At 41.0% G+C, this 13,363-nt stretch overlaps 1 protein-coding gene across 1 annotated transcript in view; it reads right to left on the bottom strand.

The window, feature by feature from the left end:
- Positions 1-13,363, bottom strand: part of ttc21b (tetratricopeptide repeat domain 21B) — a 107,393-nt gene that overhangs the window by 20,138 nt on the left and 73,892 nt on the right. The window contains exons 24-25 of the mRNA XM_043693904.1: positions 10,759-10,920; positions 8,061-8,256 (exon numbers count right to left, since the gene is read on the bottom strand). Coding sequence (XP_043549839.1) covers positions 8,061-8,256; positions 10,759-10,920 — 358 coding nt within the window. The remainder of the gene's footprint in view (positions 1-8,060; positions 8,257-10,758; positions 10,921-13,363) is intronic.

Here is a 13,363-nt window from a genome sequence, read left to right as displayed (position 1 = left end):
TACACACCCCAACCACCATCAATCATGTTACCAACGAAAACATGATGAAGCTAGTGGACCTGTGCCTCATCACCCACTTCACCTTCAACAACATAATCTACAAACAAACCAACGGCACACCCATGGGATCTCCGCTATCAGGATTCATAGCAGAAGCGGTAATGCAAAGACTAGAACAAACAGCCCCACCAACCATCAAACCAAAAATCTGGGTTCGCTACTTGGATGACACCTTTGTCATCACAAAACAAAACAAGATAGAAGAGACATTTAACATCATCAACAACTACCTCACAGGCATAAAGTTCACCAAGGAGGAAGAAACCGACAACAAACTTGCATTCCTGGACGTCACAGTCGAAAGAAAGGACAACGGAGAACTACAAACCTGCGTATACAGAAAACTGACAAACACTGACCAAATACTTAACTACACCAGCAACCACAAACGAAGCTGTATCAGAACACTATTCCAATGAGTCACCACATGACAGCCAGACTACTAAGACCCCTCGGAATCCTAGTAGCACACAAACCCACCAACAACAAAAACTAACAAACTTAAAAGACCCAGTACAACCCATGGACAAAACCAACGTCATCTACAAAATTCCATGCAGGACTGCCACAAACACTACGCAGGACAAACAGGAAGACAGTTAGCCACCAGGATACACGAACACCAGCTAGCAACATAAAGACACAACCTTCTCTCCCTCGTAGCCCTAATCATGATGAAAAAAACCACCATTTTGACTGGGATAACATATCTATCCTGGGACAGGCTAAGCAAAGACATGCCAGAGAATTCCTAGAGGCCTGGCACTCCAACCACAACGCCATAAACAAGCACATAGATCTAGATACCATCTATCAACCCCTCAGAAAACAAACAGGAAATGACATCACCACAAACCCCAAGAATCCCATTGAGGACAAACATATAAATAGAAAGCAGGAGACAACAGCTTCGCCTCACTTGGAGGTTGCCATTGATGATGTTACCTAGCCAGGTAATGAAACGTCTGGATATCAAACCTACAGCTCAGCGAGCAAACCTACACCCTAAGCCTCAACCTGAGCTACAAACCTTCATAAACCTTCCACATACCTGTCCATTCCCACAAATGGTTTAAAAGCTTTGGCTAACAGAAAATGCATTAATTTAAAATGTAAAATTAAGAATTGCCATTTGCAGAACTTCAAAGTACTTCCACCCTCCATAATTACACATTCTACGATTTCACAGCTGCTAACAGGGGCCTATAAACACTATGCCTATCCCAGTATGGCATTAAATCCTTTTCTGTTCCTCAATTCTACCTATAAAGTACCTTCTGCCTGCTCTAATTATATCTCTTTTATGTTGGATGCGAGTCTATCCTTACATTTGCTATTAGAATTATGTCAGGCTAGAAGTCAGCAGTTGTATGTTGTATCAGGGCATGGTGTTTAGGTAAATACAATCAAGCATTTGTATCAATGGCTTGGATTTTGAAACATAATACATGTTGCTCAGATATTCAATTGAAGAACTAGGAGAAACAGTGGAATTGGACCTTAACATTACAAGGTGAGTGATGTAAAGGCAGGATTCTTACCCTGAAATGGATCAGAAAGGAGCAGAGGCAGAATGGTTATCTGCCCACAAATGGCAGGTAGATGGCTAAAGTAATAAAAGAGGTAAATTAAGTACAATGGTCAAGGCTGGGCTGGAATTTTTCAGTCAAGCTACAGCACTCTTATAGCATACGTCTCCTTAACAACTCTATCAACTTGGGTGGCAACTTTGAGGCATCTATGGACATGGACCCGAAGTTCTCTCTTTTCCTCCAGACTGCCAAGAATCCTACCTTTAACCCTGTATTCTGCATTCAAATTCAACCTTCCAAAATGAATTACTTACACTTTTCCAGGTTGAACTCCACCCAGTTATCAGTTCAGTTATGCATTCTGTCAATGTCCCACAGCAACATACAACAGCCCTCCACAACTCCACCAACCTTCGTGTTCAGCAAACTTACTAACTCACCCTTCCACTTCCTCATTGATGCAGAACAACACTGGTCACTGAGTTCCAGGCTGAATACTTTCCATCTACTACCACCCTCTGTCTTCTATGGGACAGCCAATTCTGTATCCAGACAACCAGATTTCCCTGTATCGCAAGTCTCCTTACTTTCTGAATGAGCCTACCATGAGGAACCTTATCAAACGCCTTGCTGAAATCCACATACACGACATCCACTGCTCTATCTTCATCAATGTGTTTTGTCACATCCTCAAAGAATTCAATAAGGTTTGTGAGGCATGATCTGCCCCTCACAAAACCATACTGACTATCTCTAGGCAAACTATGGTTTTCCAAGTAATCATAAATCCTGTCTCTCAGAATTCTCTCCAATATGTCAATGCCCCTCTCAGTAGCGTTACGAAGGTGTAGAGGTGTACTGTACCTTTAAGAGTAGAAAGACTTAGCAAGCATACAGAGTGCTGGAGAATTTACAATGTAATATTTGCTCCAGCAGCTAGCAGTAACTGGGTTGCTATGAGACAAAAACAAATTCAAATTCGGCCAATTAGTTTAAATTATGCCCCAAGATACTAAACTCCAATCAAGTACAGATCTAGTATTTTGACAAGATTAAAACCTATAAAACAAACTGATGCTTTGGGATATAAAACCAAAAACAATTGTACAGTTGGTGGAGAACTGCCAAGCCATCAACATATACGGACTGCGTGCAGAATAGCTCTTTTAAAGGTACATTTATCTATCAACGACCTGTGAAACAGAAACCCTAACAAGAAGAAAAGAAGATAGAGGAAGATACAAAGAGAAAATTTGTCAGCTGCTGGTTTTGAAATTTGAATATTTTGGTAAATCTTAATCAGGGTTTTTTTTATCAGACCAGTAATATAGAAGGGAAAGTAAAAGATAGGTTAGAGAAAGTTAGAGTTGGAATTAATTGTTAGTTAATTATTCCTGTTTGATTTTTAAAAAAAAAGTTTTAATTTTTACTTTAAATAGTGACTTTTGGGATAGTTCTTGGCCTCTCGAATTATGACAGGTAATTCTTGCTCGGTAGATATAAGATCGATGTTGATGTGGAAAAACAAAAATCAATGTGTAAACAACAGTGATATGAGAGCAATGAACAAATTGCTCTCATATCACTGTGATCATATCCCTCAGATTAGATATTTTAAATTTGGTCTGTGATCAGGGACAAAGGAGTGTGTCTGCAGGTGAGGCAGATATAAGGATCCAAGGTGTAGCATTCAAGAAGCTTTGAACTCTGTAATTATACAACAGTTACAAGGCTCCTATAAGCTGTGTGGACAATGGCCAGCATTATGCGCTGAATGGGCTAATTGTGGCACAGAATTCCATTCAATTTGGAGTAGGGAACAGTATAATTAAGCGGTTAGTGACTGTTTTCTGCAACAAATAGTATGAGTTCCGAAGGCTGTGTTGCCGATTTGGTGCCTGGGTTTAGAACAACTCTTTGAGGATGGAGACATATTTGGACTGGAAGAGGAGGGATCCAATGCTGTCATCCATGGTGGTCCTATTAACATTGTTAGGACTAGAAATGAAGTTCTGCTGAAAGATTTTGAAGTTAGGAGTTAAATAAGAGAACAGAACTTCCAAGGTACTAATTCTGTATTACTGCTTAAGCCATGGGCAAACTGACATTGGGTAGGTATCATCAAAAAGATAGATACTTTACTCAAAGATTGGTGTGAAAAGAATAGGTTCAATTCGTGGGATACTGACACCTGCACTGATGTAGAAGGGAGCTACCCTAGTAAGTCGACCCTCACTTGAACTGTGCTGGGACCAGAGTCCTGGTAAATTGAATAATTAGGGCTATGGAGAAGGTTTTAAGTTAACTGGAGTGTGAGAGGGTTCTGAAGAAGGATTTAGAGGACAGCTATTTAGTTAATGTGTGGCAGGAAGGAACAGAGTGTACAAATATTAAAAAAAAAGCAAATCAGAATGAAGGGGGAGAATGGTAAAGCAAAATTGATGACTTCAAGGATTTAGAGCGGAGCTGGCTGGAGTAGACTGGGAAAGGGTGTTATGGACCAGATAAAACTCCCTCAAAATATTCAGAAGACTGTTTAAACCCTAATGTTTTCTTATTTTAAAGACAATTGTAAGGTGTTGCATTCCAGATGCAATTTGATAAGTCAAACCATCAGATTTAAAGGAAAACACCCTTTATTCATTCACAACAGTTAAAATGCAACAAAACAACAAAGGGATTGGAATAACTTAACTCTATTGGAAAACTTAGCAGAATAATAGATACAGTAACTATTACTAATTAACTGTTCCAATATAGTAATATCTCATAAACACACCCTTGGAAAAAGACAAATTCAGACACAGATTGTCTCATTTGCAACTTCCGTAGCAGCAGAGAACCCGCAGTTTGTGGCTGGAATTGAGAGAGGGTAAAAATAGCTTCGACTTCAACCAACAGAAACTGCTAAAAGCTAAACTAAAGATCCTGGTTCTGCGGGAATTTGACTACACCCGTTCAGATTGTTTCTATTGTTCTAACTTTTTAAGAAAAAACACCCAAGACTTCACAAGTTATTTATCTTCTCATAGACTGTTTGGCATCTCTGTCTTAAAACCACTCTTCAAAAAAATTCCAGGACCAAACACCTCTTAAAGCCACAGCATCCGCATAAGAGGTTTAGCAGAAAGATGCATGATGAACAATGGGAGAAAACAGATGCACAGCAAAGATGTGTACTAGTGAACAACACAGATTTTAGAAAGGGAATAAACCAATCTTGGTTAACCAGGGAATTTAAGGATAGTATCGTTGAAAGGGAAAAAAAAATACACTGTACAAATATTTGTGGTAAATCAGAGGATTGGGAAAGTTTTAAAACCAACACAAGTTAAGCCAAAAAAAAAGAACAAAATCATTATAACGAAAGTTTACTTCCCTGTTAACATCTTTAATCAGATTGCTGAGCACTTACGATAGTCATGGAGAGGGATAGGAGCAGATGGTATGGAAAAGTATTTAATTGGAGGAGGGGGAATTACAATGCTATTAGGCAGGAACTGGGCCATCTAAATTGGGAACAGATTTTCTCAGGGAAATGCACGACAGTAGTGTGGTGATTGTTTAGGGAGCACTTGCTGATAGTGCTGGACAGGTTTGTCTCACTGAGGCAAGGGAGGAATAGTAGTTTGAAAGAACATTGCATGACAAAGGATGTGGAAAATCTAGTTGAGAGGAAGAAGGGAGCTTACTTATGGTTGAGGAGGCAAGGATAAAACAGGGCATTAGACGGTTACAAGGTAGCCAGGAAGGAGCTGAAGAATGGATTTAGGATAGCTGGAAGGGGCATGAGAAAGCTTTAGCAGGTAGGATTAAGGAAAACCCTAAAGCGTTATACTCTTATGTGAGAAACAAGATGATGAGAGTGAGGGTAGGGGGGATCAGGGATAGTGGAGGGAATTTGCAAATGGAGTTAGAGGAAATAAGAGATGTCCTTAATGAATACTTTGTTTCAGTATTCACAACTGAGGGGAACTTAATGTTTCTGAGGACAGCATAAAACAGACCGATATGCTCGAACAAGTTGATGTTAAGAAGGAGAATATGCTGAAAATTTTGAAAAACATAAGGATAGATAAGTCCCCTGGATCAGATGGGATATAGTCTTTGAGAGAAAGTGAGGGCTGCAGATGCTAGAGATCAGAGCTGAAACTGTGTTGCTGGAAAAGCGCAGCAGGTCAGGCAGCATCCAAGGATCAGGAGAATCGACGTTTCGGGCATAAGCCCTGCTTATGCCCAAAACGTCGATTCTCCTGTTCCTTGGATGCTGCCTGACCTGCTGCGCTTTTCTAGCAACACATTTTCAGCTCAGATGGGATATACAATAGGTTACTATAGGAAGCAAGGGAAGAGATTGCTGCACCTTTGGCAATGATCTTTGCATCGTCACTGTCCACTGGAGTAGTGCCACATGATTGGAGGGTGGTAAATGAGATTCCCTTGTTCAAGAAAGGGATAATCCTGGGAATTACAGACAGTCTTATTTATGTGGTGGGTAAAGTATTGGAGAGAATTCTGAGAGACAGGATTTATGATTATTTGGAAAACCATAGCTTGATTAGAGATAGTCAGCATGGCTTTGTGAGGGGCAGGTCTTGCCTCACAAACCTTACTGAATTCTTTGAGAATGTGACAAAACACATTGATGAAGGTAGAGCAGTGGATGTCATGTACATGGATTTTAGCAAGGCGATTGATAAGGTTTCCCATTGTAGGCTCATTCTGAAAGTAAGGAGGCATGGGATACAGGGAAATTTGGCTATCTGGATATAGAATTGGTTGGCCCATATAAGACAGAGGGTGGTGGTAGATGGAAAGTATTCAGCCTGGAGCTCGGTGAGCTGTGGTATTCTACAGGGATCGGTTCTGGGACCTTTGCTCTTCATGATTTTTATAAATGACTTGGATGAGGAAGTGGAAGGGTGGGTGAGTAGTGTGGAGGGCTGTTGTAGGTTGCAATGGGACATTGACAGGATACAAACTGGGCTGATAAGTGGCAGATGGCGTTCAACCTGGAAAAGTGTGAATTGATTCACTTTGGAAGGTCAGCTCTGAATGCAAAATACAGGGTTAAAGGCAGGATTCTTGGAAGTATGGAGGAACAGACAGATCTTGGGGTCCATATCCATAGATCTCTCAAAGTTGTCACCCAAGCTGATAGAATTGTTAAGGGGGCTTATGGTGTTGGCTTTCATTAGCAGGGTGATTGAATTTAAGAGCCGTGAGGTTATGCTGCAGCTCTATAGAGCCCTGGTTTGAAAACACTTGGAATATTATGTTCGGTTCAGGTTGCCTCATTATAGGAAGGATGTGGAAGCTTTAGAGGGGGTGCATAGGAGATTTACCAGGGTGCTGACCGGACTGGAAGGAATGTCTTAAGAAGAAACGTTGAGGGAGCTAGGGCTTTTCTCATTGGAGCCAAGAAGGATGAGAGGTGACTTGACAGAAGTATACAAGATAATGAGGGGCACAGATAGAGTGGATAGCCAGAGACTCTTTCCCAAGGTAGAAATGGCTATCACAAGGGTGTAATTTTAAGATAATTGGAGGAAGGTTTAGGGGAGATTTCAGAGGTAGGTTCTTTACACAGAGAGTGGTAGGTGCATGGAATGCAGTAGTAGAGTCAGATACATTTGGGACATTTAAGCGACTCTTGGATAGGCACATGGAAGATAGAATCGGATGAAAGGTCAGTACAACATGGAGGGCTGAAGGGCATGTCCTGTGTTGTACTGTTCTATGTTCTATCCACAGCTGTTTTGTTCAGGCAAAAGCAAACAAACACCTCATACTTTCCTCCACTTAATGTCTTGATGTGTTCAATTCTAGCACTTTATTGCATGTTACAGTGTCAAAGATTATGTCACGCTAAGTTGCCGACTCATTTATGCTCCCAACACAAACAGGAAATCTGAGTCACTTAATGAGGATCCAGTCTCAGCTGTTTTTTAATTAAGCTGCTTCCTTCCTGGTATGCTTAAAAAAGAAAACCCTGCTTAAGGCTGACAACTACAGAATTTAAACTGAATTTTTCATTCAGATTTCAGTATGATGCCTAATACAAACTAAGTTAGTCTAAAGTACAAAGTTTTACAATGTAAAAGTTTAGACTTTCTTACCCAACAAACACACGCACTCAATCCTAGTCCTTACAACTTCAGTTCAAGTTGGAAAGGGGTATATGAGAGTCACAAAGCTACTTTTTCGGTTTTGACACCTAAAGCCACCCCAACCCCCACAACACAAGGCACAAAATCATCCATTTAACATTCTCTTCAATCTCTCAGGTCTCTCTTCAATCTTTTATAAGAAATGTTAAATTCCACACACAAAATGTGAACAATGCACAGAATGGACTTCCAATACAGTAATGGAAAGAAAATCTCTAAAATAATTTCAGAAACACATAAATTCAGTTTACTAAAATGCTTCTCCACTCTAATATCTTGAAATTTGTACAAGACTAACCTCAGCCGTTGCTATTTCTGTGAAGACATTGAGAGCTCGTTCCACATTTGCTTTATGCTTTGTTGCCATGAGGCAGCAGCTTTCCATTATGCGCAACTGGACGTGGCCTTGAATTGTTTGAGGTTTGAGTTCTTTCAATAGTTTTTCTGCTGTCATCACAGCCAACTGTTCTGACTCCTGCTTTTCAGTTGAGTTTCTATTGGCAACAAAAGCAACCAAAGTAAAACATCCAAAACTTTTTACTTCATTTTGATCAGTGTTTTTCGAGCACTAGTCTTTGCTACTGTAAAATTGTACTGTTTCATATTTAAGTAGAAGATCATTTATATGCATTTGCAACTGCATATGCAAAGCATCCAAACATTGTGAATATTGATAAATTACAATAACCAACTAGCAATCTACCAGTAGACAAACTACAAATAATTTGGCACTCTAAAACCTACAGAAAAACAATTACACAGGTTATAAATAAGCAAAATTATATTTTTTCTCCCTCATAAACCCAAACAAAACTGGGAAAGTTAATTTCACTGTTCGAGATTTTAGTCTTCAAACGGTCAAACATGATAAAGTCAATAGTTTGATGCAATATTTGATTATTATATTTAATTAAATTTAAACTAAAACATAAAAACAATGCTAAACTAAAACTGAATATGCAATTTGAAAGGAATCAACATTTATTCTTATTCCTATCAAAAATGTGCCACATCAAGGGTTACTACGTAAGGTAAGAGCACATGATCTGGGGGTAATTTAGCAGCATGGATAAAAGATTGATTGGGTAGTTAACAGTAATCAGAGAGGTGGAATAATTAGAACAGCCATATAAATGCTGTAACTACAAAAGTTGGTCTAAGGCTAAGAATTCTGCTGCAAATAACTCACCTCCTGACTTCCCAATGCCTATTCACCACTTAAAGGCATTGGTCAGGAATGTGATAGAATATTTACCACTTGCCTAGATGGGTGCAGCTCCAACAACACTCGAAGCTCAACTCCATTCAGGATAAAGCAGCCCACCTGACTGGCACCCCATCCACCACTGGCAGTATTTGTGCCACATATAAAATGTCATACAGTAACTCACTAAGACTCCTCAGACAGTACCTTCCAAACCCCTGATCACCTAGAAGGGCAAGGAAAGATGTCTAAGTATCACTACCTGCAGTTTCCCTCTGAACCACATACCATGCTGACTTGGAACAATAACACCGTTGTCATTGGGTCAAAATTTAGACCTTGATCCCTAACTGGTGTGGGAGAAAGAGAGCACTGCAGATGCTGGAGATCAAAGTCAAAGAGTGTGGTGTTGGAAAAGCATAGCCGATCAGGCAGCACCCGAGGAGCAGGAGAATCAGGTGTGAGGAGCTTATGCTCGAAATGTTGATTCTCCTGCACTATTGGTGTACCTAACCCACATGGGCTGCAGTGGTTCAGGAAGTCAACTCACGACCACCTTCTCAAAGGAAATCAGGGATGGTTAATAAACCAACGATACCCACATCCCGTGAATAAAAATGATTTTTTTTCAGGATGAAAAGTTGTAACAAATAGAGTGCCATGTATTAAATACTTGAAAGAACCAAATGCATACTGGCTAAGTTTGCTGATGATAGTCAAGTTGTCAAGAAGAGTTATGGAGTCTGCAAAGGAATGCAGAGAGACTAAGAGAAAGGAAAAAATACAAACTGCAGATGGAGAATAATGCAGAAGGTGGAAACTTGTGCTCTTTGGTAGGAAGAATATAAATCAATAGACTATTTAACTAAAGAGAGATTGCTGAACATGGTGTTCCAGAGGGATCTACTTGACTTGGCACATGAATCTCAAAAAGATATTATGCAGATAATTAGAAAGTCAAATAAAATGTTGGTATTTATAGCAAAGGAAATGGAATATACAAGTAGGAATGTTTTATAGTGCAGGGACTTGATGAGGCCAGGTCTGGAATATTGCAAACAGTTTTAGTCTCCTTATTTGAAGACCTGAATGCATTAGATGCAGTTCAGAGAAGGTTCAAATCATCCATTTCTAGGTTGAACAGCTTATCTTTTCAAAAAAAAAGGTTGAACAGGTTGGGTCTATACTCTCTGGAGTGTAGAAGAATGAAAAAGGATCTTCTTGAAACATGTAAGATTTGAACAGGGTGGATACTCAGAGAATGCTTCCTCCCATGGATGAGGCAAGTACTAGGAGACATAGTTTAAGAATAAAGACATTGCCTTTATAAGACAGAGCTTACAAAAATTATTGTCTCATCAGCTGTTAGTATCTGTGGGGATTGGTTACCTAGTTGGCTGCATGGCAGGTTTGTAATGCAGAGTGACGCCAACAGCATGGGTTCAATTCCCGCACCAGCTGAAGTTAACATGAAGGACACTCCTTCTCAGCCTCTTCCCTTGCCTAAGGTGTGGTGACCCTCAGGTTAAATCATCACTAGTCCTTAAGTAGTATCTGTAATTCCCCAGAAAACAGGGGAAGCTGGGTCACTGAATTTATTCAAGACTGTGTTAGATAGATTTTTGATAGGTGAGGGAGTCAGGGATAAGGGAAGCATGCAACGAAGTGGTGTTCAGACCATAACTAGATCAGCCAAGGTCTGATTGAATGGTGAAGCAAGCTCAAAGTGCCATATGGCTTACTCTTTACACTCCTAAACATACAAGATAAATAATTGGTAATTTACTCTCACCGCATATCTCCATCCAGGTTCTCAAAGACTTCACCTCCTATGGTATCATTGTCAGGATTCATGCAGATCTCTATCATGTTATAAATTGCATTTTGCCCCCAATCACTGTCCTTGCGAGCCTTATTGAAGTGTCGAAGTGCATCATTTGGTTCTCCAGTGTACCTAGACACAATAGAACAATACAAATATTCCTTCTTAAGAAAGAACACTTGTTTCAAAAGTGATAGTGATTATTGTACCAACACCTGAGTTCTCTAAGGCAGAATGAGCAAATGGGCTAAGGAGGAGTCATCCATTCAACTCATTTACATCACCATAGCTCGTGGCTTTCAACACATAAGCTCTTTTGTTGAGGGAGAGAGACCAAAATCATGTGGAGCCATATGCAGTAGCAGTCGAAGCAGCTGCAGGGACAGCACACAAAAATGAACGGGATTTGTGTCACGCTCAATAGCATGGACTACAGAATGGAACTAATGGCACAGAGATACATCAACTAGATGCTTGTTGCACTGTAATTCATTCTCCACCCACAATACAGAGTTCCATCCAAAGACTAAGACAGTTACCAAAGAGTGGGAGGATACCACCCTTTACAGCATTCTGGTTAAGGGAGCAGCTCTACAGCAGGGCCCAGTGCCAGTGCTATTCCTGCACTGACATCAGAGTAGTAACCTCTGGAGTTATCCCAAATAGCAGCTTAATGAAGCAGATGATCACCAAGGGAATCTCAGATGCAAACAGACCTTCCCTCCCAGCGTCACCCCTCCCATTTATCTCTCCATGCCCTAGGCTCCCAGCTTCATTCCTGATGAAGGGTTTTTGTTCAAAACGCAACTCTCCTGCTGCTTGGATGCTTCCTGACCTGCTGTGCTTTTCCAGTACCACACTCGACAAGTACCACTGTCTGTCTCCCCTGAACCTGTAGTCACAAGGGGAGCACCTATACAAGCAGCAGGAAACAGAGACCAAATGTCTGTTAGAGCACTCAGTGGTCACTGGAGTTTCCCTTGTAAATGTGCACTTTTAAAACTTTTAGTAAAACCATAAAAGTTAACACATGATTCTCTTTGTCCGAGCATTCATCGCTTCTATGCAAAACTCAAAAGAAGAAAAAGTGATGAAGCAAAGCAATAGTCTTTGAACTGAGCCAAAGGGACCACCCGGATGGATGAGTACCATGCATTGGTGGTATCAGTGGATCTAATCAAATTTGTACTTATAATTATGTTCTCTCACACACACAGATCAAAGTACATTATGGAGCATGCAGTCCTGTTGAGCGAGAATACTCAGGCGAAACATGGCTAAACTGAGAGACCGAGTGCTGCTAAGGCTGTATAACAGTCTGGTCAGACCACAACAGGAATATCGTGAGTGGGTTTGGACCCCGTATCCAAGAAATGGTGCGCTGGCCTTGGAGGGGGTCCAGAGGAGGTTCACAAGAATGATCCTGGGAATGAAGACCAATGGTCATTTGAGGAAAGGTTGAGGACTCTGGATTTGTACCCGATGAAGCTCAGAAGGATGGGGAGTGAGATCTGATACATACAGAATGAGAGTCCTGGATAGAGTGGACATGGCGAAGATGTTTCCACCGGTAGGGCAGACTAAGACTCGAGTTAGACACGAGAGGAAGAGGACTTTCCTCAGCCAGCAGGTAGTGAATCTGTGAAACTTATTGTTGCAAAGTGATGCAGAGGCCAAGTCATCGATTGTCTTTTGGACAGACATAGGTAGGTTCTTGACTAGTAAGAGGATCAAGAATTATGTGGAGAAGACAGCAAATGGGGTTAAGAAACATATCAGCCATGATATGCAACAGAGAGGATTCAATGCGCCAAATGGCATAATTCTACCCCTGTATGTTTTGGCCCAAAGCAGAGTCCACTGACATAGTCACCAACCAGCCCAGAGTTTCGAATGCCACTGTTTAAGAAGGGTGGTAAGGACAAGCCAGGGAACTATAGACCAGTGAGCCGGACGTCGGTGGTGGGCAAGTTGTTGGAGGGAATCCTGAGGGACAGGACGTACATGTATTTGGAAGGGCAAGGACTGATTAGGGATAGTCAAAATGGCTTTGTGCATGGAAAATTATGTCTCACAAACTTGATTGGGTTTTTTGAAGAAATAACAAAGAGGATTGATGAAGGCAGAACGGTGGACATGATCTATATGGACTTCAGTAAGACATTCGACAAGATTCCCCATAGTAGACTGATTAGCAATGTTAGATCTCATGGAACACAGGGAGAAACAGCCATTTGGAAATGGAACTGAATCAAAGGTAGAAGACAGAAGGTGGTGGTGAAGGGTTGTTTTTCAGACTGGAGGCCTGTGACCAGTGGAGTACCATAAGGATCGGTGCTGGGTCCACTACTATTCATAATTATATAAATGATTGGATGCGAGCTTAAGAGGTAAAAACAATGACTGCATTGCTGGAAACCAGATTCTGGATTAGTGGTGCTGGAAGAGCACAGCAGTTCAGGCAGCATCCGACGAGCAGCAAAATCAACGTTTCGGGCAAAAGCCCTTCATCAGGAATAAAGGCAGAGAGCCTGAAGCATGGAGAGATAAGCTAGAGGAGGGTGGGGGTGGGGAG

Source organism: Chiloscyllium plagiosum, chromosome 7, assembly GCF_004010195.1.
Source record: "Chiloscyllium plagiosum isolate BGI_BamShark_2017 chromosome 7, ASM401019v2, whole genome shotgun sequence".
Lineage (NCBI taxonomy): Eukaryota > Metazoa > Chordata > Chondrichthyes > Orectolobiformes > Hemiscylliidae > Chiloscyllium > Chiloscyllium plagiosum.
This window is presented reverse-complemented; position numbering and strand designations above follow the sequence as displayed.